The sequence below is a fragment of the Myxine glutinosa genome, chromosome 10, assembly GCF_964187855.1.
Source record: "Myxine glutinosa chromosome 10, kmMyxGlut1.1, whole genome shotgun sequence".
Taxonomy (NCBI): domain Eukaryota; kingdom Metazoa; phylum Chordata; class Myxini; order Myxiniformes; family Myxinidae; genus Myxine; species Myxine glutinosa.
Window position 1 is genome coordinate 19,446,839 of NC_136270.1, and position 25,524 is coordinate 19,472,362.

Below are 25,524 nucleotides of genomic sequence, written 5' to 3' on the forward strand. Positions count from 1 at the left end.
AAAAGCGGGAGCGGAAAACAAGATGGGGAGAGAAGGTGAAGCACACAAACACAACATTTGAGAGCAGGGAGATGTGTGGAAGGGAGAGGGCTTGGGGGGAGGAGGCATGGGAAGGGGGGGGGGTGGAGGGAGAAGTATAAAACACAAGGACATCAATGACTTCCAGGACAGAAGTTGGTATTTCAAAAAAGTGGAATTGGGGTGAAGTTAGCGGGGGTAGAAAAGATCAAGGTTTTGGATGGGGGAAGATAAGAGATGGTGGTGAACAGCTGTTTTAAAGACCTGGAGGGTGGAGTGGGATTGAAGAGAGTGAGGGAGTTTGTTCCAGAGGCGGGAGAAAAGAGGAATGAAGGAGTGAAGGTGAGCAGAGAGTCTTGATTTTGGCAGTTTGACCATAAGAGGGTTGCAGGCAGATCTTGTGCGACCTGTAGGAATATTTGCGGGACAGAGCCCAGAGAGAGCTGGGGGGGCAAGGCCAGAGAGGAGTCGGTAGAAGATGGAAAGACCACCAACCTGCCTGCGGTGAGTGAGTGAGAGGCCCTTGGAGTTAGCTTCATCGCGGGAGATTCCAATGATTCTGAATGCTTTGGTTTCAACAGCGTGAAGACGAGCTAGGTGTGAGGCAGGAGCACCAGCCCAGAGGGGAGAGCAGTATTCCATTGAGCTGCGGATGAAAGCCTTGTATGTGGTGAGGAGCTCAGGTGTGCCAAGGAAGGACTTCGCACGATGGAGGATGCCCAGTCGGCGACTGGCTTTGGAGGCCAGATTTGAAATGTGGTTTTCCCAGGAAAGATCATGGCAGATAGTGAGACCCAAAAGCTTGAGTGACAGAACTTCTTGGAGAGGATTATTCAGAAAGTGGATGGGAGGGTTGTCCAGTCGGTCTTTTCGGAGAGACATCGTAAGAGTGTGAGATTTGTCAGGATTGAAAGACATGTTCCACTTGTTTGACCAGTCTGTGATTTTGTCCAGGTCTGCAGAGAGTGAGGAGGCAGCAGACTGCCGATCTGAGGGATGAAGAATGGAGCGACAGAGAGTAGAGTCATCAGCAAAGAGATACAAAGGATTTTCAAGAGAGTCAGAGAGATCATTGATGAAGACCAGAAAAAGGACAGGGCCTAGAACACTGCCTTGTGGAACTCCAGCCTGAACAGGAAGAGGAGATGAGAGAAACCCATTCAGGGCCACACGTTGACTACGACTAGAGAGGAAGTCCGCCAGCCATGCGTGGAGATTTCCATGGATACCAAAAGAGGAGAGTTTGGTGAGCAGAGCGGGGTGCCAGACCGTATCGAAGGCACGTGATATGTCAAGAGAGACTGCTCTAATTTCCTGTTTGGCATTGAGGACCTCCATCCATTGTTGAGAAAGCAGAAGCAGCATGTCCAGAGTAGAGTGTCCAGGTCTGAAACCAAATTGATGATCAGAGATCAAGCCATTGGAGAAGAGGAAAGATTTCATATCTGAAGCAATGATGGATTCCATGACTTTGCTGATAATTGGGAGAAGGCTGATTGGTCTGTAGTTGCTGGGATCTGTTTTTGCACCTTTTTTGTGCAAAGCGGTGATGTTGGCAGATTTCCAAGCAGATGGAAGATGACCTTGAGCAAAAGAGAGGGTGAAGAGAACAGAGAGAGGGAGTGAAAGAGCGGAAGAACAGGATTTTAGGACCCGTGGGCTGATGCCGTCAGGTCCAGTTGCAGAATCCGAGTCGAGGGTTGACAGAAACTTTTCCACCTTGTCAGGAGGAAAGGACACAGAGTCCAGGAGCAGCTGGGTACGACTGGGTACGGTGGGTACAGAGAGGGATGGGTTTGGGACACAAGATTTAGAGGCAAACACAGAGTTGAGGCATTCAGCTTTTTCGCGTGCGGAGTCAGCCGTGTGGCCATTTGAGGTGAGGGAGGGGATGGAGGGGGAACAAACACCAGAAACAGATTTGACCAGACGCCACCAGGATTTGGAAGAGGGAGACAGATAAGAGAGTTCGGTCCTGAGAACGGAGAGATATTGTTTCCTGGCTCTCCTGAGCGTGGACACACACTTGTTTCGGGCTTTGTGAAAGGAAATGAGATTTCCTTCCGTTGGATTTGCTTTCCAGGAGACGAAAGCAAGTTGTTTCTGGGCAATAGCCTCACCACAAGATTCCGTGTACCATGGACGGGAGGAAGGGTATGACAACAGAAGACGAGATGGGATAAATCTGTGCATGAGAGAGAGCAGTTTGCTTTGGAAGAATTCCCAGGAAGAATTTATGTCAGAGGCAGTAGAGATGGGAGACCAGTCCAGATGATTGATGGCTGCTTGAAGACCGTGCCAGTTGGCCTGAGTGAAATGCCAGACTCGTCGACGCTGAGGAGGCTCTCTGAGAATGGTCAGAGAGATGTCCACTTTAACAAGCACATGATCAGAAGAACCGATTGGAGCAGAAGAAGAGCAGCAGACATTTTCAGGGAAGTTAGTCATAACCAAGTCCAGAAGAGAAGATGCTCCGTTGACTGAAATCCGGGTCGGGAAATTGACAGTTTGTGTCAGTCCCAGTGAGTCACAGAAGTCCTTTGCTGAAGAGCCATGGCTGGTGAGAGAGGTACCCACACCCAGCCAACTGGCATGGTGACAGTTGAAATCACCACATATGAGGAAGAGAGAGTTGGGATGAGTAGATAGAAGTTGGTCCATATTCTCAGACAGCGAGATGTAGATGGAGTCATCACTGTTTGGTGGACGGTACAACACACATATGAACAAAAGGTGGGAGCGAAGGGGAAGCCGTAGCCAAAGGTATTCCTGGGGGTGAGGTGGAGAGAGGGCAGTGCAGGGCGAGTGAGGAAGAGAGTTTTTTATAAAGATAGCAACCCCACCTTCAGGACGAGGCTCAGGTCTATCATACCGGAGTAGGGAGTAACCTGGGAGAGATACCAAGGAATCAGAGACATCGTGAAGGAGGAAAGTTTCTGTTAAGCAGATCACGTCTGGTTTGTCAGAAGCAACCTGTATGGAGAGATCAGACATGTTTGAGCGAAGGCCCCGGATGTTTGAGGTCCATACTGTTAAGGAAGAGGAAGGGGGAGCATCGGATACAGAACAGGAGGGGGGAGCGGTAGGGTAAGATGTGGAAGAGGAGGAAGAGGTAGGGAGAGCTGTTGAAGGTGTGTCAGAGATTACAGAATAGCTCGGAGAAAGGGAAGGATGGGGCAGACAAAAGGTTTGATGGTGATTGGGAGAGGCGCAGTGAGGTGTTATTTGACGAGGGGGAAGAGCGAGGCAGAAAGTTGAGGGAGATGAAGGTGAAAGTTGGAAGGGGGAAGAAGCGGGGAGGACGCTTTGAGGGGGAGGGGTGAGAGGGGAGTCTCGGAGGGGAGGAGTGAGGGAGAGTCTCGGAGGGGAGGGGTGTGGGGGGAGATTTGAAAGGAATGGGTGATTGGGAAGATTTGGAGGGGAGGGGCAAGGGGGAAGATTTGCAAGAGATGGGTGATGGGGATGATTTTGAGGGGATGGGCAAGGGGGTAGATTTAGAGGGGAGGGATGATGGGAAATGGGATTTTGGGGTGATGGGATTTTGAAAAATGTACGATTAATGGGAAACGAACATTTATTGCAAAATGAGTTTCTTGAGACATTCGAGTCAAAAATACGTTTGAGGACGCTGGAGGGAGGATGGAGTGCTGGAGAGTTTAGGGAATGAATGAAAGATGCACTATAAGAGATGGAATTTTTTTTTGGAATGAATGGATTTGGTGAGCAAGTCGAAAGCATCCTTTTATAGAAGAAGAAGAAAAAGGTGTTATAGAATATGACAGAATATAGGTCTTCAGGGTTCAGATGAGACATTTTTTAACAACGTGATCACAAACAGCGTGGTCGAAGAATGAACGAACGAACAACTAAGAACGAATAAACGAATAAAAACGGAAGGAAATATTTTTGGGTTTTTTTTTTTTTTGTTTGAGATTTTAAAACAAGGAAGTATGGGATGAAAAGACCGTGAAAACAGAGACCGGAAAAAAATTTCAGCGTGATCGGAGAACCGCTGAGACAAAAACAAAGCCTAAAGCCAAGGTTGGACACAGTAGCCTAGTACTACACTTAGGCCTCAGAATACACGATGAGAAAGACCGACGATTCTGTACACAGGTACAAAAAAACCAACGCCAAGAATACTATTAAAGACACCCCAATAGGTATATACAAGACCAGTTTCGACAAAAACACAATTGTGAAAAGTTACTTAACTTCGAAAGCGAACGTGCATGGACAGCTTTGAAGAGACGAGACCTCCAATCTTGCGCATGCGCAGATCCGAGTCCCCTTTGATCAATCTGCTTTGGTGGGACGAAACGTCCCTTTGGTGGGACGGCTTGAAAGATAACGCCTCCGGCCAATGACAGGACCAGCCACATTCTGGAAAGATGGTTCCTAAGCAGGTAAAGGCTGTGTACGTGCATGTGCAAGCCAGTTGGACTTATGGAAAGATGAGATCAACATCTCTCTCTGCTTTGTCGCTCCCCGAGTTGGACCTTGAGTCGCCATCCTCTCATCTTCCGCCCCATGCTACACCTCCAGCTCTGCGCGACACCAACATGCTCCAAGGTCGTCCTGCGCCAGAGACCAGATAATGCCTGCACAAGTCCTTGCCTGCCCCCTTGGGTTGAATCTGGTATTGTCGGCTCCATTAGGTAGGGGCATGGGGCAAGGGGGGGCGGGGGTGAGGGGGTTTGGGGGGAAGTATTTATTTTCTTATACATAAGTGTGTGCCTCCCTCTCTTACGGTTATTTATTGTTAGTGTCTTGTCTCTACCCTCCTCGTACACATTTTAATAAACCCTTTCATTTATTTTTACTGTCTACAATAGTACAAATATTAAATAAGGACATCTAACTTGAAATTGAGGTAATTTGTCTTTACAATGCCAAGATTGGGCAGATCTTAGAGGGTACTATCGGAAAGAGCAACAATTTAACTATCGCAGTTGAAGGGCTGTGACTTCAACAACAGCAGATATAAACGATTTATTCCACTATCCAGGCCAAAATGGAAAAATACACGTCTGATTTTTCTGGGTATTCGATAGTTCTCAAGGCCTGGTCTGGTGTATGAAGACATAAACAACATTTAAACGAGTAAAGCTGATTGGACCTGTACAGACCGGCACCTGGTTGTGGGGCTCTGGCATTGAAAATTCCAGGCAATGTGAGGAAAAACATGGCGTGTGGTTCGGCAGCCCCTGCAGGGCATGGCAAAAGTGTGGTTTGAAAACCTGCCTCATGTTTTCTTACATGTGGACCCACATTGATGCTTCGTCACAATGGGACGTCCTGATCTGCAACCTGCCCTTTGACTAGATACGAGAGCAATCTGAACTGCTCTTTCGTCACCCTGAAGTACTTTTGTTTGTGTGTTTCTCTGTCTATACTCGTACAAATATCAAACGAAATATCTGTGATCGCCAAGGGTAAGCCTCCCATGGTACCCACAATCCAAATGATGGCCATATTCTTTTTAGACCACCATATGACATTGACCTTCAACATTTGGTGATAATGTAAATGAAGAAAACGGGTCCCATCTACAAGCTATCAATAAAACTCAAGCTCATGAAAATCAGAGGAAAATTATTCAAGTTATGATCAAAAGGTGGTTTTTTTGTTTTTGTTAATTAGATCACAATCCGAGAAAAGTACATATTGTCGTATTGTCAGTGTATATTGTCGTGTTCACGGGCGGTTAACACCTCCCCTGAATGGATAGACCGAAACAGGCTTTATCTCCGAGGCTCTCTTCAATTATTGGCGGTATATGCTCGTGCGCATGGGCTGAGGAGAATTATGAGGAATAACAACCAGGGAAAATGAATCCAATATCAACTATATACAATGAGGTAAACAATGGTAAAATAAATCCTATAAAAACTAAGGCGCCTCTTTCCAGTCACAAGCACAGACGGGGTGAGGGACATAACCCGTGTACTTAGCTCCAGTGGCAGCGGAGAGGGGAGGATGGGCATGGAGTAAGCAATGAGATGTGCAGGACAATGGGCAGGAGGATGAGCAGGACAATGGGCAGGAGGATGAGCAGGACAATGGGCAGGAGGATGAGCAGGACAATGAGGAGGCAATGGGGGAAGATGAGAACAGCACCAGGGCTAAGGCAGGCAGGACACCCTCCTTTTTGTTCTCCGAGCACGACCAATTCTCCTCAGACCTCTCTCGGTCCCCTCACAAACAGCGAGCTCTCCCATCAGAAACTCCTAATTCTCACAAAAACCACAAGCTCCTCTGACGTTCTCTCAGTTCTCCTCCCCCTACTCCTCAGAACAACCTCCGAATACTCCCACAATCCTCTCAGAACTGTCAGCCCTCCTTAGATCTGTTCCCGCTCCTCTTAGCGCACAGAACTGAGAGCTACTATTTCCTCCCTCATCTCCCTTGACAACCCTCCGACCCTCCAGCCGTTGGGCAACACCCCCTTCCATGAAACGATCATAACTCACCCCCCCCCCCCCCCCTCTCTCCTTGCCTGGCAGAATCCCTTTGCTTTCTGCTTCGCTCTTCTGAGCTCATGTGAATTCTAACTTGGTGGATGGTTACAAGAGGTTTTACAAACGTTTCCTTAACTTTAAACCCTCTCTATCTGTCACAAGCACGACCCTCCATATTGTGCACATTCAAAGTCAATCCTTAAGCTGACAGGCCCCTACTTCCTTACATCGAGATTTACTTCCTACTCGCACACGGACCATGCTACTCTATACAGTTCTATCTCTTCTAAGGTAATCTCTAACTCCCCCCACCCATATATGCAACACAATCAAAGACACTAATCAGACATCAGGGGCACAACTTCAGTGCAGGTAATATTTTGATGAAAGAACATATTGGAAGGCCAAGCGGTCTATGAGATTCCGCATTGACAAAATTGAGCGATGACAAAAACACGTTTTTTTAAGACCGACATTTGACTTTGACCTTTAACCCAGAGGGGGACTTAAGCACAAATGGGACTTGCTCTCGGGCCTATAGTCTAGGCTATCTATTTAGGACAATGTCATTCCGATCGGACAAAAATTAGTCGATTTATAGTAAAGAATGTCTATAATTGGGTCAAGACCTTAAAAATTAGGTCATGGTCAAAAATTATATTACCCCATCGTACTTTCCATTCACATTATTGATGCAAAATTAAATTTCGAAAGTCTCAGCCGGCTCCAAAGTACAGCTCAGACATTGGCAGTGAAGGAAGAAAAAAAGAAAACCTAAACGGTGGTTTAATACTCCTTGGGGTCTAAGAAACTCTGATGTACCATTAAAAATTGGGGGCACTAATTGGAGAAACAAACCCTTCAACAGGTATAAGTTTCCCACTATCCTATAGGGCAATGGTTCTGAACATTTTTTGGTTGGTGTACCCAATGGTCTCAGTGTGAGGCATCACGTACCCCCTCTCAATGGTGACTCAGTTATTTTTATATTATACGACGTGTACAAACAGCTTCTGTTTCTCTGCCTCGAATCGAAATGTATCACGTATCCCCTGAGGTCAACGGACCCCGGTTCAGAACCGCTGGTATAGGGGAAGGCTTAATAAGGATGTCTCCCAACTTCAAATCGAAGTAATCTCCTCTCTTTACAAATTCTAGCAATGTGAAATCCATCGTGAGTAAATTTGGCCGAGCAACTTTGATGTACACGTTCTACAAGTTCCAGGTGACAGCACCGTACGTACTTGGGACAAAAGCTTCACTTAAAACTGAGTTCCGGTCTCGATAGAACTCCAGGTTTATTTCTCAAGTTTAAGATGCCGGATTAACCGCTGGGTACTCAAAAGACCCCAAATAAAATCGGACAGGTCTATTCATAGGTTGACATCTATCTTCATGTAACACTAACTTATTACCTGTTACCTGATACCGATTGATCTGCATACCTCCTTGGTGGCTTCTGGAGGAGTCTGGAGAACATAGAGGAAAGGTTAGTGTGGGACATGAGGACAAATTTCAGGGTCACATTACTAATATTGTGTGTTTAAAATGGTAGAATCCGACCCCAACATTCAAATATGTACCCCATCCCTATACCTTTTACACCTACGTAGTGTGTTCAAAAAGTATCCGACCTTTATTTTTCGTGCGTAAAAAAAAAGAAGCTAGGGAGGTGTTGATTGGTGCACGTATGTAGGCAATCCTAATGCGCACGCGTGAATTTGTTCCCACCTGCAGAAGCTGTCATTCGACGGCAGACCGCCGATGAGTGAGGACATGTAAGTGAGCGCCGTCGGATTTTAGTTTTTGACAAAATGACGGAAAAACTTGAACAACGCTACTGCATCAAATTTTGTGTTTTTTGGCCTCGGGGATGTTGGATGCTTCCATTGTGATGACTGCAACTTGGTTTCTGGGTCGTACCCATAAACCCAGGACTCATCGCCAGTGATCACTGTGTTGAGGAAGCTGGGATCGCTGTTCACAGTCTCCAGCATGTCCTGTGCGATCTCCAAACGGAGTTGCTTCTGCTCAATCGTTAGCAGCTTTGGTACGAACTTCGCTGAGATTCTCCTGAAGCCCAAATCCTCCTTCATAATGGAATGAACTGTGTTGAATCTTGCGGATCGTTTCCACTTGGGAATCGCCAAGCTTTACACAAAATTTGATGCAGTAGCGTTGTTCAACTTTTTCCGTCATTTTGTCAAAAACGAAAATCCGACGGCGCTCACTTACATGTCCTCACTCATCGGCGGTCTGCCGTCGAATGACAGCTTCTGCAGGTGGAAAAAAATTCACGCGTGCGCATTAGGATCGCCTACATACGTGTACCAATCAACGCCTCCCTAGCTTCTTTTTTTTTACGCACGAAAAATAAAGGTCGGATACTTTTTGAACACAGTAGTATATCCTCTCAACCTCACACCTCCACCCTGCTCTTCTCTTTATTGCCTCGATCTCCCACGCCAAATGTTTTCACTTAAATAAAGAGACTATAGGTTTCCGTCTCATCATGATGCTTACCTCCCATGACAGATCCCAGAGGAGAGTCTGATAGCGTGGAGGGGAAGAGTTATCAAAATGTTAGCAACCTGTTGAAGAAAGGTTCAGGAAAGTTAAGGTATACGTAAATAGTTTCTCACAATACTACTGTTAATTTGCAATTGGCCACTGGACTTGACACCAGTACAAATTTTTATTACGGACCCTAGGAATCAGAACTTAGCCAATCAGAATGCATCGGATAAGTGAAAATAAGAGCCTTCCATTTCAAAGCCAGTATTACAGACGTCCATTCAAATGACTTACCCGACATCACGAAAGCTTAAACCGACAGAGGTTTTGATCTTGACCTTACGGGCAAGACGAGACATTCATTGGAAAAGTTTTAATTAACACCAATTACTCCAATTACGTGCAAAGCCTTCTTTGTCACACGAGGCCTCCGTTTTTTGAACTTCGCAAATTAAGAAGTTTCAAGATTTGCGAATGTTGTGTTCAAATTGGAGTCCTTGGTGAAGGGGTCCGTAAAAGCACCGAGGAAACGTTGGATTTGATGCTCGTTTCAATTTGATGTTCCGGTGTCCCCCGTCCTGGTTGAACTTCCAAAATCCAAGCTGACTGCTCATCTCAACTCCTTTATTCTATGGTAGCACCTTCCAGGGCCTGTTCTGTCTCACTCTTCCTTCCAGGGCTTCAAGAAAGTGGTGCACCGTCTTCTCCCGTCATCCCCAATTCTGACCCATGGTCTTTATAACTCCCATTAACCTTTCCTAACCCAACCCTTAACTTGCTAATTCCAGTGTTTTCTCACCCCTTCCCCCTCCTTGTTTCATCTTCATTCATTCCCTTGATGTTTGTTACAATGTTAGTTATATCTTGCTCTTCCATAAGCCTCGCTCTTGAATCTACTATAAATGGATGAGTTGTGTGTGTGTGTGTGTGTGTGTGTGTGTGTGTGTGTGTGTGTGTGTGTGTGTGTGTGTGTGTGTGTGTGTGTGTGTGTGTGTGTGTGTGTGTGTCATACTTTTTGTGTCTATTAATTACGTACGTCTATTAATTAATTACCTATTACATACTATTGAAATTTACCTTTTAACTTTTTAAACTGCTGAGACCCCATTTGACCTTTGAAGACACTTTAAGACTCCTTAGATCCGAAAGACCCAAAAGTCCCTGAAGACCCAAAAGACCCTGAGGACCCAATGAAGAACAAGAGGACCCAAAAGACCCCCAGGACCCAAAAGTCCCCAAAAACCCAAAATATCCAGAGGACCCAAAATACCCTGAGGACCCAAAAGACACCGAGGACACAATGAAGACCAATAAAAAATTGGTCCAATGGGTCAAAGGGCCCCCAAGTATTAAAAATAAGAAGGGATTCTTTAATTTGTGCTTGATGTGAAGACTTCTGTTGTATGTTTTTCAGGTTATCCATTGGTGGTTCTTCACCCCTGTTTGCAATGTTGAGAATATCCATCATGTCATTGAATACATTTTCCACTCCCTGAATCCCAACTTACAGACCTTCCCCACCAAGCATGTTTTCACTTTCACACAGTCAAGTCACGTGAACACACAATGGTGGTTCAAGAGTTTTTGTGCAGAATATTGTGAACCACCACGTATGTTTGTTTCCAAGAGGAGAGAGCTGGCCTGCCCAACTCTTGTATGATCAAATACATATCTTGGTTATCTAGGTTCAAACAAGAGAACTATTATATATTATATAATCCCTTCCACATAGGTCTTCCCTTGTATTACCTGATAGACTACAACGGTGAGATGATGCAATAAATTGAACATTTCAAAAGCTGTCTGGAGATTGATGCCACGACTCCACTTCCTGTTTAGGATAGTGTGTACAAATATCTGGTAATAATCACTGTAATTTGCCTGGTGTTGGCTTAGCGGTTAGGGTGCCGGCTTGGGATCCTAGGATCCTGGGTTCGAATTCCGGTCATCACTGAATTAACGCCAGGGGGGTTGACTCAGCCTGTCATCCTTCCGAGGTGGGCAAATTGAGTACCAGCTCACTGGTAATTCCCTGTGTCGCAAGAGGCGACTCAGGGTTGGCGGCAGGAAGGGCATCAAACCATAAAATAAAATTTCATTGCTTTGCTTCATAAAACCATAAAACATAAACTTTGGCCATAAAACTTTGGCCATAAAACATTGCTTCAAAAAGGGGACCACGGTGCCCGAAAAAGGTCAACCCCTGCTCTGTGGGGAAAAATGGCCTCAAAAGGTGGGTCTTTCTTCTTCTTAATCACAGTAATTGTAAGTCCAAACTACTTCAAAGTCAAAGACCTGTGCCATTGGTGATGGGCTCGGAGCAATCGACACAGGATCGGGCTTGAGGGGATCAAAGTCAAAATCCAGAAGAGTCTCCTCTTTTGGCTAAATGGATGCAGGAAGAGGGTAGGAGGAAGGAAGACAATACGTCATTGAGGTTGAAAGCCAGCATTTGTACACGTGCTCAGGCAGCATGTTTAGCGTGATATCTATTGGATAACTATGTGACCACGCTGTTTGGACACAGACAAATGTGAGTTGTTAAGCTCTGGTTCATAGCTCTTATTGGTCGATAAACTGTAGATAATTTTAAACAGCAGAACAAGACTAGTTTACACCGTATGGTGTTCAGACACTCTTGAGACGTATACCTGAGGCGCGCTGTCCATATCTGGAGCGAAGTTATCATCAAAGAGGCTAAAAATGGCTTCATGTTGCACTTCTTTACTTGGAGTCATCTTTGGGGGTGGTGGTACTGGAGGGCCCCTGCGTCCCTGGAAAAATAATGACACGGCAAGTCAGTAAACATGATGTAGCAGCCATAATCCTTAGTCAAGAGTAGATGTAATCTGCTACGCCTTAGTTTAGTCAGTAGATGTAATCCGCTACGCCTTAGGAGGAAACGTAACCCTCTACGCCTTAGTCAGGACTAGATGTAATCCACTACGCCTTAGTCAGGAGTAGATGTAATCCGCTACGCCTTAGTTTGGTCAGTAGATGAAATCCGTTACGCCTTAGTTTAGTCAGTAGATGTAATCCGTTACGCCTTAGTTTAGTCAGTAGATGTAATCCGCAACGCCTTCGTTTAGTCAGTAGATGTAAGCCGCTACGCCTTATTCAGGAGTAGACGTAATCTGCTACGCGTTAGTCAGGAGTAGATGTAATCCGCTATGCCTTAGTCAGGAGTAGATGTAATCCGCTACGCCTTTGTCAGTAGATGTAATCCGCTACACCTTGGTTTAGTCAGTAGATGTAATCTGCTACGCCTTAGGAGGAGACTTAACCCTCGACGCCTTAGTCAGGAGTAGATGTAATCCGCTACGCCTTAGCCAGGAGGAGAGGTAATCCACTATGCCTTAGCCAGGAGTACTTGTAATCCACTGCGCCTTAGTCAGGAGTAGATGTAATCCTCTACGCCTTACTGAGGAGTTGATGTAATCTGCTACGCCTTTGTCAGTAGATGTAATCCGCTGCGTCTTAGTCAGGAGTAGATGTAATCCTCTACGCCTTACTGAGGAGTTGATGTAATCTGCTACGCCTTACTGAGGAGTAGATGTAATCCGCTACGCCTTAGTCAGGGGTAGATATAATCCGCTAAGCCATAGTCAGGAGTAGATGTAAACCGCTATGCCTTACTCAGGAGTTGATGTAATCCGCTACGCCTTACTCAGGAGTAGATGTAATCCGCTATGCCTTAGTCAAGAGTGGACTTAATCTGCTATGCCTTACTCAGGAGTAGACGTAATATGCTATGCCTTAGTCAGGAGTAGACGTAATCCGCTCTGCCTTACTCAGGAGTTGATGTAATCCGCTACGCCTTACTCAGGAGTAGATGTAATCCGCTATGCCTTAGTCAAGAGTAGATGTAATCTGCTATGCCTTACTCAGGAGTAGATGTAATCCGCTATGCCTTAGTCAAGAGTAGACGTAATCTGCTATGCCTTACTCAGGAGTAGACGTAATACGCTATGCCTTAGTCAGGAGTACATGTAATCTGCTATGCCTTGGTCAGGAGTACATGGAATCCGCTACGCCTTAGTCAGAGGAGTAGATGTAATCCGCTACGCTGTAGTCAGAAATAGATGTAATCCGCTACGCTTCAGTCAGGAGTAGATGTAATCCGTTATGCCTCAGTCAGGGATAGACGCAATCCGCTGTGCCTTAGTCAGGAGTAGAGTAGGCAAGATATCATCGGGACCCTGAACAAATTACAAATTCCTGCTCTAACCTATAGGGAGCACAGCCGCACCCAGGGCAAATGATGCTACCCACAAAGAAGAAGAACAATATGTTGGAGTAAATACCGTGGAAGGGGATTTGGGCAGCGAGGGAGACGGTGAAGCGAGTCCAGGAGTTGGAAGGTAATCAGGGGTACTCTCAGCCTCATCAGATCCTGCCGGCTCTGTCGGCGATGGGGGCATCTCGACGATCCTCAGTGGGCCAACGTCACTGGAAGGCATTGCGAGAAGTGACAAATAAAGCGTGCAACATAATGTTCATTGTGAAATTTTCTGAAAGTAAATGTGAAAATAACATGGAAGCCCTGGATAATGGACATTGATATTTTTTCACTACTTGCATCATGTTCCCATGGAAACCCTGGACAATGAACATCGATATTTTTTCACTACTTGTATCACATTTCCATGGGAACCCTGGATAATGGAGATTGATATTTTACTCCACGTGGTATTTCTTCTTTACCTTGGAGCACCTTTAATGTAGAAAGCCTTGTCCGCATGTTGCTCTCCAAGCTTGATCATTATGTCGGTCAGGTCATGGTTGAGCTGTAGTGGAGGAAGGCCAATGTGTACAGATATCGATCACGTGAACGGATCACATTGATATGTGACATCAAAGTTATCGATATGAGATTTACATCTTTTTACTACAAAGTTGAGGCTCATGGAAGAGCAACTTGTAACACCCTTCATGAACATGCAAAACAAGCAGAACATACAGCGGTCATCTCCTGATGGAAGTTCTCTTCCAGGAAAGCGACGTTCTTGAAGGTGTTCACGTAGAAACCAATACGACTGTAGGGACCGACAGTTAGAGAGTTATTTGTTGCACCGGTTGCATGTAAAACATTTTTCATACATTGATGATGATTCTGAATAGAGGGCCTCAAGTTACTGCATTAGATGCATCACCAATTTTTTTTAAAAATGCATCATCATTTATCTTCATTTCTGCTTAGTACAAAGGTATGTACAAAGGTTGACTCAGCCTGTCATCCTTCCGAGGTCGGCTAATTGAGTACCAGTTCACTGGTAATTCCCTGTTTGTCGCTAAAGGCGGCAAAAAAGGGTTGGCGTCAGGAAGGGCATCCGGCCGTAAAACATTGCTTCGAAAAGGGGACCAAAAAAACAACAACAACCACGGTTCCCGAAAAAGGCCAACCCCCGCTTGCGGGGAAAAATGGCCTCTAAAGGTGCTACTACAAAGGTAAACTTAACTTATTGTACAGGACAATAATAGAAAGAATGACTGATCGGTGAAAGCTTGTGTATGTACAGCAGTAACGGCAAAACCTAGTATCTACTCTTTGAAGGAACATCACAACTGATCAAATAATTCCGGGTATTTCTAAGATGGTGGTGATGGGGAGGGAGTCCAGAGCCGATGAGAGGGGGAAGGGAGGGAGTTGGGCATGGTCGCTGCCCCAGGGTCCATGGTCCATTGAGGGGTCCAAGCGTCTCCTGTTTCTTTTTTATTACAATACAGCAAAACCCCTCGTCTGCTAAGCCGGGAACTTTGGCTCAAATATTTTGCGAACCGGCTGGTCAGTAGTGACGTTCGGTGTACAGAACGATTAATCAGCCTCTCCTCTCCCCCCCCCCCCCCCCCCCCCCCCCCACGAACTGAAACCGAACTACCACCAGACTCTTTGCCAGGCTTTGCCTTCAGGTTTGCCGATCATCTCAATGTCTTTTGAACTCTGGTCTATCCCAGTAATTGTCGAGTGCACAGTTAAGGTAACGGTTAAGCCGAGCAAGTTATCGTGGACGTGGGGAATTATAATTGTGTAAATTTCTTATAGGACAGTACTATACAGTACATCAATTCTGTAATTGGTGCAAATACGTGCTTTTCTCCTCCAATTTCCCCTCCCCCATTTATTAAATCTCATTAATTCCATTAACTTGTGTCGGCTGGTTTGTGGTTTGTCATTGGGCTATTAACCCCATCAAGGTTAAAAAGCATGACCATGGGAAATTGGTGCCATGACCTCACAGGAGGCTTGATATAACCACTGCCGAATTGTCTGAGCCACCACTCGGGCCCATCCTGTTATACAGATAGAGAAGCAGATTCTCGTTCGAGCAATCTGTATGCTGAAAACGGAAGTAAAGATCTATTTGGCTTTCCCGGCGGACAGCCTATAGTCCATTCCGATGATCCATCGCTAAATTGGTGATTGTGTGGGTGGAGGATTTGACCTCAAGTCTTGACAAAATAATTTTTCTATTTCAAGATTTGACAAAATAATCTTTCATGATGTTGAATATAATTATGATATTCTTTTATTTATGATTTTTATTATTGACTGAAACCTTGTTGGAACAGAATAAATGAAGGATTGATAAATTTAACATTTGCGATATCAAATTTATGTGAGCAGTCTGACTGTGCTCTGGAATGCATTCCAAAACTGTTGGTAAATAAATACTCTCAACATGATCCATACACTAATTGAATAGATTCCAAATAGATTTGAGGCAGTTCTCCAGGAAAAATGGGAACACACTGATTTATTGAACTTGTCTAAAGACAGATGATTTTTTTTCTATTTATATAATAATACGCATGTCAGTCTGTCACATATCGCGAGATTCCATCATCTCACGAGATTGCAAATTAAACGTTTCGTCATTATTTAGTTTTAACGTTTAATATGCATCACAAAGAAGATAATTTATTAACACAATTAGGCCCTTTTAATGAGCTGATGAAGAAATAACAATTAATGATGTAAGAATGCCCTCTTGCTTTGAATAAAATGGGAGGAAAGTGAGAGGGAAGGACAGAGTTGGGAGAGGGAGGTTGAGGCTTTTGGGGGAGGGGAAGGAGAGCAGTGGAGTCTGAAGACTTGAAGTGGGGAGGGGATTGAAGCCTTTGGGGGGGAGGAGGATGTTGAGGAATTTGGGTGTGGGTGGGGAAATTGTTTAAATGAAGTAACTATTGTTTACATAATATTGTTGTTATATTTTACATCAAGTGGAATTTCCGCGGCTACCTGATGGATGTAATAAGTGTTATATCTTTAATGTTTTTTTTTATTTATTTTTTTGCTGATGATTTTAATTTTTTTTGGAACTATATCTTTAAAGTTAATGGAAATCCCTAGAAAGTAGTTTTACTTTTACATTATAAGTATTTATTTTGTGATCGCATCCAATTTAATAAATTTACTACTGGACTCAGACTTTTGTACCCCCACTGTATGTCACCGCGTGATTTCCATCTCTTTGGACCACTCATCTTTACGCAAGCATCTTTACGGCATCAGGATTCAAAGAGACGAGGATGTAAAAACAATTGTCCTGAGATGGCTATGTACCTGTCCTAAAATATTCCTATGCTTGTGGCATTAAGGTGTTACTGCACAGATGGAGAGCTAATAGAGGAATACCTTTAAAAATAAAGTAGGGTTCAATAACATCACTTTTAAATTTTCCAGAATAAAAAATGTTGCGTAACCTTGCACCATTGTTGTATTAATAGCAAAAGCTCTCTGCATGTACCATATGGTGGTAATGTTGGAATCTCACAAACAACACAATTCAAATCAGGCATGTTCACAAGGAATTCCTAGTGTTGGCAGCCAACACAATGGCATGTCTAACCTGCTCCACAGCACTGGAAGCTCTTCCTGCAGGTCTGTATTGATCTCCTCAAACACCTTCTGTGCCTTCAGGTAATCTTCTTCTGCCTGTGGAAAGCATCCATTGTGTTAAACCAACGACCAGTTATGTGGAACCACCTCCATTTTGCGTGCATTGCTCACAAACAGTCTCCTTCGATGCAAAATAACGGTGTTTATTAATTTTTCCAGTGATACTCTCTATTATGCATTGTTGGCAGCGCAAAAGGAAACTCCCAGGTATTCTAGGAAATTCCATTTTCAACTGGAGGAGTTTGTTCTTGGGAAGCTTTCTTTTCGTGATGTATTTTTCATTATACTGGGATGGGAGCTGAAAGTCAATGTGCTGGTCCCTAGTAATGTATAAAATCGACACTGACAATTTGATGGCGAAGGTTGACGACTTGTTGGAAGCTTTTGTGCTCACTTTCATTGAGGTATCTTCCAATGTTTACTTTCCAACATGCTTAAGCAATCGTCATGACTTCAGAACACAGGATAAAAGTAAAAGGCTGAAAAGGTCCTGTTAAGCCACTTCATACTCATATTCACTTATACATGTGAAAAGTTTGAACAAAAATATTTCACTGGAAAGATGAAAAGAAAAAACTTTCACAACAGATCAAAGATACGTGTCGAGCATAATCTACTTATTTGTGGATGGAGGTTCATCAAGGTTGGTTTATCATAGTGCGATGTTTGTCCGGATTAATTTATGAGGAGTTATAGATTTCTCAAAACAGGTAAGAGTTTTCCACTGTAGCCTTCATTTTATTCATGTCGTTGAAAAAGTTGCCAGCAGGTGGCAGAAAAGATTTTGTACAGAAGAAGAAGAAGAAGCAGGAGATGATGGGACACAGTGTATTTGCACAAGTGTCAAACCAGGAACAAAGGTTCAGATACAGGCATGGATAGCAATGACATTCTGCAACAGAAATACAAAAGAAACAACCTGACGCAGAAAGTGCGTTTGAACGAGAAGAAATTTAAGGAATGAAGGAATAAGTGGGGAATGGTTCCAAAGAGGGTGGGCAGGTAAGTGCTTGTGAACTTGTGAACAGAGAGGACGAGTGAGATAAAAAGGAAAAGAAAGAGAAAGGGATCAAGATGCTGGGAGGGTAGAGAAAGAAGGAAGACAATAAAGAGGACATGGAGTAGGAAGTGTCCACTCGATAAAGGACAATCAAAAAAAGACATTTGTCTTCAGACGGGCATCGCAATAGAAAAGACTTTTTTTGGTATTTTTGATTTTTTTTAATCAAAAAATGATTTTTGTCTTAAGAGACAAACATCGCAATAGAAAAGACTTTTTTTGGTATTTTTGATTTTTTTTGTATTATCAAAAAAAGATTTTTGTCTTTGGAGACATGGGCATCGCAATAGAAAAGACTTTTGTCATTAATTTTTTGATTATTTTTGGATCAAACAAAGACATATATTTGTCTTTAGAGACAGGGGCATCACAGTAGAAAAGTCTTTTTTTTAAATCTTTTTGATTGTTTGATGAAAAAAGACATTTGTCTTTAGAGACAGGGGCATCGCAATAGAAAAGACTTTTTTTGGTGTTTTTGTTTTTTTTTATCAAAAAATGTTTTTTGTCTTTAGAGATACGGGCATCGCAATAGAAAAGTCTTTTGTCACGAATTTTTTGGTTATTTTTGGATCAAACAAAGACATTTATTTGTCTTTAGAGACAGGGGCATCACAGTAGAAAAGACTTTTTTGTCTTTTTGATTGTTTGATGAAAAAAGACATTTGTCTTTAGAGACAGGGGCATCACAGTAGAAAAGACTTATTTGTCTTTTTGATTGTTTGATGAAAAAAGACATTTGTCTTTAGAGACAGGGGCATCACAATAGGAAAAACTTTTTTTGTCTTTTCATTTTTTTTGATGAAAAAAGACATTTGTCTTTAGAGACAGGCATCGCAATAGAAAATACTCTTTTGTCTTTTTGATTTTTTTTTTAATGAAAAAGGGCATTTGTCTTTAGAGACAGGGGTATCGCAATAGAAAAGACTTTTTTTTTGTCTTTTTGATTTTTTTGATAAAAAAAGATTTTTGTCTGTAGAGACAAGGGCTGTAACTCGAGACATTGCAGGTCGAGCTCAGCGCAATAGAAGTAGTTACTGGCTGAGGGTAAGGTGTGAGGTACAAAGGTAAAAACGATATGGGGAGGGCAAGCGCAGCAGTGAATGAAAATTTTGGAAACAATTATGTGATGAATAATTGCTCTACCGTATCTCATGTACGATGAATAGTGCGCATGTTGCAAGGGGACTAATTCAGTGATATTTCCTGGTAACTGATAATGATGCATCAGCCAAATGGAAATCAATACGGCTGATGCATTGCAGGCCACTTGCAGCGATACGCGTGACACAGGTAAGAAACTTAACACAGGTGTAGTAGCTTGGCAGTACAGACCTGAGCAGGCATGCCGTGAAAGAAGCAAAGCAGTCGATATGTCTCAAATGGCTATTGTTTAATGTTTGATACCAAAGTGAAGAATGTCTCGGATTGATATAAAACATCAGTTATGAATAGAGGATCAAATAAATTCAGAAAACGTAAATTTCCAGAAAGTCAGATTGCAATATTTCTCTCTTTTTTTTTTTTTTTTTTTTTTCCTTTTTCATCAAATTTTCAAAAAAGGGCCACAAAAGGATTACGTACACTGCGTGAGGAACGAAGTGGGGTGAGAGGAGGAGGGGTGATTTGTGCCTCTTTGTGTTGTGCGTGGAGGGTGTAAGGCCATCTGGGCCAAGCGATGGGGTGAGGTGGCTTGCACATGAATAATCACAATAGTTAATCTTCAGTTACTATTCATCTTCCATTTTGACCTTTCTATCATGCTGTATAAGCAGCTTAAGCATGCCCCCATTCCTCATTGAAATATATGTGCGTGCTTGCGTATCAAAGAAGCAGATTAATCATGATTCGGGGGTGACGATGGGGTTAATGCTGAGTCTCATTCGTTCAATTTGAATCCATTTCATAAATAACCATGAGAAATGTGGGACGTTTCCAATAATGTGGTTTCCACTACATTGGTAAACACCTTCACTCTGTCCTGGGCCATCTCACTATTTCATCCAGGGATTCAAGATGGCAGTGCACCACCATCTCAAACAATCATCTTCCATCCCTTTCCGTGATATTCTCTGTCCTCATTAACCTTCCCTTAATTCCCCCATATACAATATTTTCTGGTTGCTATGTTTCATCCCTTTCCCTCTCTCCTCTCTCTCCTGTTATATCGTGTATCGTCTAATCGTTTAAAAATTACGTATTCTCTGAAATCAGGGGGAAAAGTGCGTTGTGTGAGTTGCATGAAGTTGGGAGTGGCTCACTAGACTCAACTGCGCAGGCGCGAGCTCATTCGGACAACACCATGACGGTCGTCGCCCTCATTCACCTTGTTTGTGCAGTCTCGGCTAACTCGTTCGCCCGCTCAGATCATTTAGTTTGCTTTGCTCGCCCGGTTATCTTCACTCATTATGTCGGTAATCCACAACCGACGTATTTATACTACGAACCTAATACATGGTGCACCCGTGATGCTGTGTCCCCTGTTACCAGTAAGCTGGTACTCCATTTTTCCGACCTCGAATGGATGACAGGCTGAGTCAACCCACCAGGTGTTATTTAATGGCCTAACAGGGGCTCAAACTCAAGACCCTAAATTCTTCAGCCAGCCACCTTAACCGCTAAATCAACACCAGGCTTATATGAAAGATATAGGGCTGAATTTACGAAAGGCGTTTATGAGTGTGTTTAAAGCCTTGAAGCAAGAATTAGGCAGAAATTGTATAGTTAGAACTTCAGTTGTACTCTCATACTTCCTGGCAGTTTAAGTTAACTTTAGAATAACTATAAGTTACACTATTGTGGTTTATGTACTTCAGAAAGGATTGCTGGTAACTGAAGTGATTACCGTTCTAATTGCAGTAGTCTGCAGATTGTTACTCCTCAATACCGAAGTTACAACTATAGTTGATTACAGTTGTAATTACAGTAGTCTGCAGAGAATAACTTTTGTAAAGGGACATGTCAGAATTGCATGGTTTATAATTGGTAGTTTACTTGGGACGGTGAATACGGATGCGTTCGGAGTGCTTGAATTAGCTCAATAAGAGGCAGAAGGGGATAGGAATAGGGCAGTTCACCGAAGTGCATTGAGAATCTTCGAGGAACAAGCGTTACGCCTAGGTCCCCCGTCGGGGAAGTGATGTGAGTTGACAAAGTGGAACACGCAGAAAACATGCTATGATATGATATTTCGCTCACAAGGGTCAGACATACATGGAGGCGGCCATCTTGGATTTTGACGTGGCGACCCAATTTTCAATAGCGTTCTTCCTTATGCCAAGATACACCCACACACCAGAAGGTACTTCGCTTATTCTTCAAGATATTTCGCTCACAAGGTTCAGACATATATATGGTGGCGGCCGTCCTGGATTTTGACGTGGCGACCCACTGTACAATAGCGGTCTTCCTTATGCCGAGATACACCCACACACCAAATTAGAAGTTGGTACTTTGCTTATTTTTCAAGATATTAATCTCACAAGTTTCAGACATACATGGCGGCGGCCATCTTGGCTTTTGACGTGGCGACCCGATTTTAAACAGCGTTCTTCTTTGTGCAAAGATACATCCACACACCAGATTAGACGTTGGTACTTCGCTTATTTTTCGAGATATTTCGCTCACGTTTCAGACATATATATGGTGGCGGCCATCTTGGATTTTGACGTGGCGACCCAATTTTCCATAGCGTTCGTCCTTATGCCGAGATACACCCACACCCCAAATTAGAAGTTGGTACTTCGCTTATTTTTCAAGATATTCATCTCACAAGGTTCTAATTGACATACATTGACATTGATTTGAATTGAACATACCAGACATACCAGATTGAACATATTGAACATACCAGATTGAACATACCATTGAACATTGAATTGACATACCAGACATACAGGGCGGCGGCCATCTTGGATTTTGACGTGGCGACCCAATTTTCAATAGCGTTCTTCCTTATGCCTAAATACACCCACACACCAAATTAGAAGTTGGTACTTCGCTTATTTTTCAAGATATGCAGGTTACAAGGTTCAGACATACATGGCATCAGACATACATAGCGGCGGCCATCTTGGATTTTGACGTGGGTTGCACCCACACACCAAATTCGAATGCGGTCCTTCGCTTACGCACGCACGCACGCATGCCCGCACGCACACACGCACGGACGGACGGACACACGGACGGAGGGGAAAGCCATAGTCCCCCTTTCGCTCCGCTGAGCGACGGGGGACAAAAATGCAATGAAGAAGTATATGGCAACATCAAATTTGTCTGGAGTCACACTCTTGAAGGAATCATTTCAATTGGATGTTGGAGATATGGGTGGAGTTTCACAGGCTAATCGGCTGTTTTGATGTGCACAACTAATCGGAAGTTGTAAATTGTTGTTTAGACGTGCGATTAACTGTGTTCGTACAATGAAGTTTTTGTCAGCGATTAAGTGTTAGGTGTGTGTTAGCAAGACGCTCGCTAAACTCCTTTCGTAAATTTGGTCCATCGATTGTTCAGTCAGGAATTGAATTTTATATCCTAAGAAAGCTTGAATTTTTATTTCAAGCAAAGCTATTGTTGAGAAAAAATGATTCTGAAGGGTTCAGTATTAATTAGTCATTTCATAATGAATGGTAGAATATATATATTTTGTAACCTCACCTGGGAAACAACCAGGATTGGGTTTACAGGAATCTCCTTGTCACTCTGACACACTTAAGCTCACACTAAACTTGCACTAAGCTCACGCTGATCACATGGGAAGCTCGTGCTAAAGTCACACCAGGCTCGCGATAAACTCACGCTCAGCTCGCACTAAATTATGCTGAGCCTGCACTACATAGCGCTAAATTGACGATAAACTCACGCTACATCGCGCAAAGCTCACGCTAAAATCGTGCTACGCTCACGCTAAATTGTGTTAAGCTCATGCTAAATTGTGCTAAGCTCGTGCTAAACTCGTGCTACATTGCGCTAAGCTCACGCTAAATTGTGCTAAGCTCACGCTAAATTGCGCTTAGCTCATGCTAAACTCGTGCTAACTTGCGCTAAGCTCACGCTAAATTGTGCTAAGCTCATGCTAAATTGTGCTAACGTCACGTTAAATTGCGCTAAGCTCGTGTTAAACTCGTGCTAAATTGTGCGAAGCTCACGCTAAATTGCGCTAAGCTCATGCTAAACTTGTGCTAAATTGCGCTAAGCTCACACTCAATTGTGCTAAACTCGTGCTAAATCGTGCGAAGCTCATGCTAAACTCGTGCTAAATTGCGCTAAGCTCATGCTAAATTGCGCTACGTCCATGCTAAACTGTGCTAAGCTCATGCTAAATTGCGCTAAGTTCGTGCTAAATTGTGCTAAGCTCACGCTAAATTCTGCTAAGCTCGTGCTAAATTGCGCTAAGCTCATGCTAAATTGTGCTAAGCTCGTGCTAAATTGCACTAAGCTCATGCTAAATTGCACTAAGCTCCTGCTAAACTCGTGCTAAATTGCGCTAAGCTCACACTAAATTGCGCTAAGCTCGTGCTAAATTGTGCTAAGCTCACGCTAAATTGCGCTACGTTCGTGCTAAACTGCGCTGAGCTCATGCTAAATTGCGCTAAGCTCGTGCTAAATTGCACTAAGCTCACGCTAAATTGCGCTAAGCTTGTGCTAAACTTGTGCTAAGCTCACGCTAAATTGCACTAAGCTCACGCTAAATTGCGCTAAGCTCATGCTAAACTTGTGCTAAGTTCACGCTAAATTGCGCTAAGCTCATGCTAAATTGCGCTAAGCTCACACTAATTTGCGCTAAGCTCACGCTAAATTGCACTGAGCTCATGCTAAACTCGTGCTAAATTGCACTAAGCTCACCCTAAATTCGCCAAGCTCATGCTAAACTCGTCCTAAATTGCACAAAGCTCACGATAAATTGTGCTAAGCTCGTGCTAAACTCATGCTAAATTGCGCTAAGCTCGTGCTAAACTGCACTAAGCTCATGGTAAACTTGCACCAAATTCGTGCTAAACTGCACTAAGCTCGCACTAAACCTGCGCTAAGCTCGCGATAAACTTGTGATAAATAGCGCTAAACTCACGCTAAGCTTGTGCTAAGCTTTTGCTAAATTGCTCAAAGCTGTCGCTAAACTCATGCTAAGCTTGCACTAAACTGTGCGAAGCTTGTGCTAAACTCATGCTAAAGTCAGGCTAAACTCGAGCTAAGCTCACGCTAAACTCATGCAAACCTTGGACTAAGCTCACGCTATAATCGGGCTAAACTCACGTGAAACTTGTACTAAGTTCACGCCTTATTACAATAAATAGTTAAACACACGAGCGCAGTATGGAAGAGGTGGATTCTATGTTTCTTGCCAAGTTGCTCCCAAATTTGTGACAAAAACCCTGCCAGCTCATTAATCACCCCCTGGGAGTAGATGAGCTACCTGTCCCGCCTGCTCTGATCCTCATCTAATACCAGCAAAACTTTGTAGTTCACCCGATGATGGCTCAGGGCAACTTGATAGAGATGAATGAGGCAGTGCCGCTCACTCACTCACATCCTTTAAAGCTAATGGAGAGAGCTTTTCCTTTTCTTTGAACAAATGCACAAGTGAGAACATACTCTTTTATAACCTGGTGAGGTAACTGCATTGTTCACACGCAATCAATTTGTGCGCAATATGAAACGCAACGTTACAATTTAAACGAGTTGGAGATAGAGCTCCCAACACAATTAAACATTGTGAAGGTGATAATATGGATTCATTGAAATGAAGTAATTAAGGTCATACTCATTACAGCACATGGTGCAAATAACCACAGGAACATCAACAATAAATACGTTGTGTGTGTGTTTGTGTGTGTGGGGTGTTGGAAGGGGGAGGTTGAGGAGATGGGGGTGGGTGGACAGGACAACACAATTTTGATTAATTTTTAGAAGAGTTCTACGTGATGAATGACAGCAAGGAAGGCCTTCTACAGGCATGGGAATGATTGCCTGACATCTAGTGTTGCTGGGATTAAGGGAAAAGTGGGGAGGGGGGGAGGAGGGGGGTGGGGGGTCGAGAGAAAGATGTGGGATTTTGGGGGACAATGTACGAAATGAAAAGCCAGAATGCAAAAGAAAACGGAGCTGAGAGCAGGAACAGCAAAAATGGAAATCCTGAAATTTTGATTGCAAAATTGCACCATCATCCTGTGTATAAACGTTTGGCAATACAAACAGCATCGAAAATATATCATTTGCTGCCCAATAGCAAAAAGAAGTACAACCCATTGTACGCATAAGCTTTTCGGCCTCGTACTCTCAAAAACAAAAGAAACAAAAAAAGGATGATGGGAAAACACCTGACGCGAGCAGACACATCGAAAATGTCTTCTCTTTTTGAGTACAAGGAAAAGGTTTACGGGAATGCTTCTCAAATTTTAAATGATTACCATTGCCTTAAATTCAATAATGCCAATAAAATATTTCTGTCACATTAATTCGTCATTTCTTTTGGAAATTCTTGATATTCAAAGATTATGACATTCCCTGGAAGGCTGCTGTGCACTTACAAACAATCATCCACATAAGAGCGTTGTTTACAAGATCATCTTTAGTTT

At 43.4% G+C, this 25,524-nt stretch overlaps 1 protein-coding gene across 2 annotated transcripts in view; it reads right to left on the reverse strand.

The window, feature by feature from the left end:
• The window catches only part of LOC137434386 (myc box-dependent-interacting protein 1), a 123,957-nt gene that overhangs the window by 18,614 nt on the left and 79,819 nt on the right, over positions 1–25,524 (reverse strand). For both annotated transcript variants that reach the window (XM_068127333.2, XM_068127332.2), the window contains exons 8-15: positions 16,844–16,929; positions 13,954–14,029; positions 13,698–13,780; positions 13,298–13,442; positions 11,645–11,767; positions 11,289–11,378; positions 9,003–9,029; positions 7,925–7,948 (exon numbers count right to left, since the gene is read on the reverse strand). In XM_068127333.2, the coding sequence (XP_067983434.1) occupies positions 7,925–7,948; positions 9,003–9,029; positions 11,289–11,378; positions 11,645–11,767; positions 13,298–13,442; positions 13,698–13,780; positions 13,954–14,029; positions 16,844–16,929 (654 nt within the window). The remainder of the gene's footprint in view (positions 1–7,924; positions 7,949–9,002; positions 9,030–11,288; positions 11,379–11,644; positions 11,768–13,297; positions 13,443–13,697; positions 13,781–13,953; positions 14,030–16,843; positions 16,930–25,524) is intronic.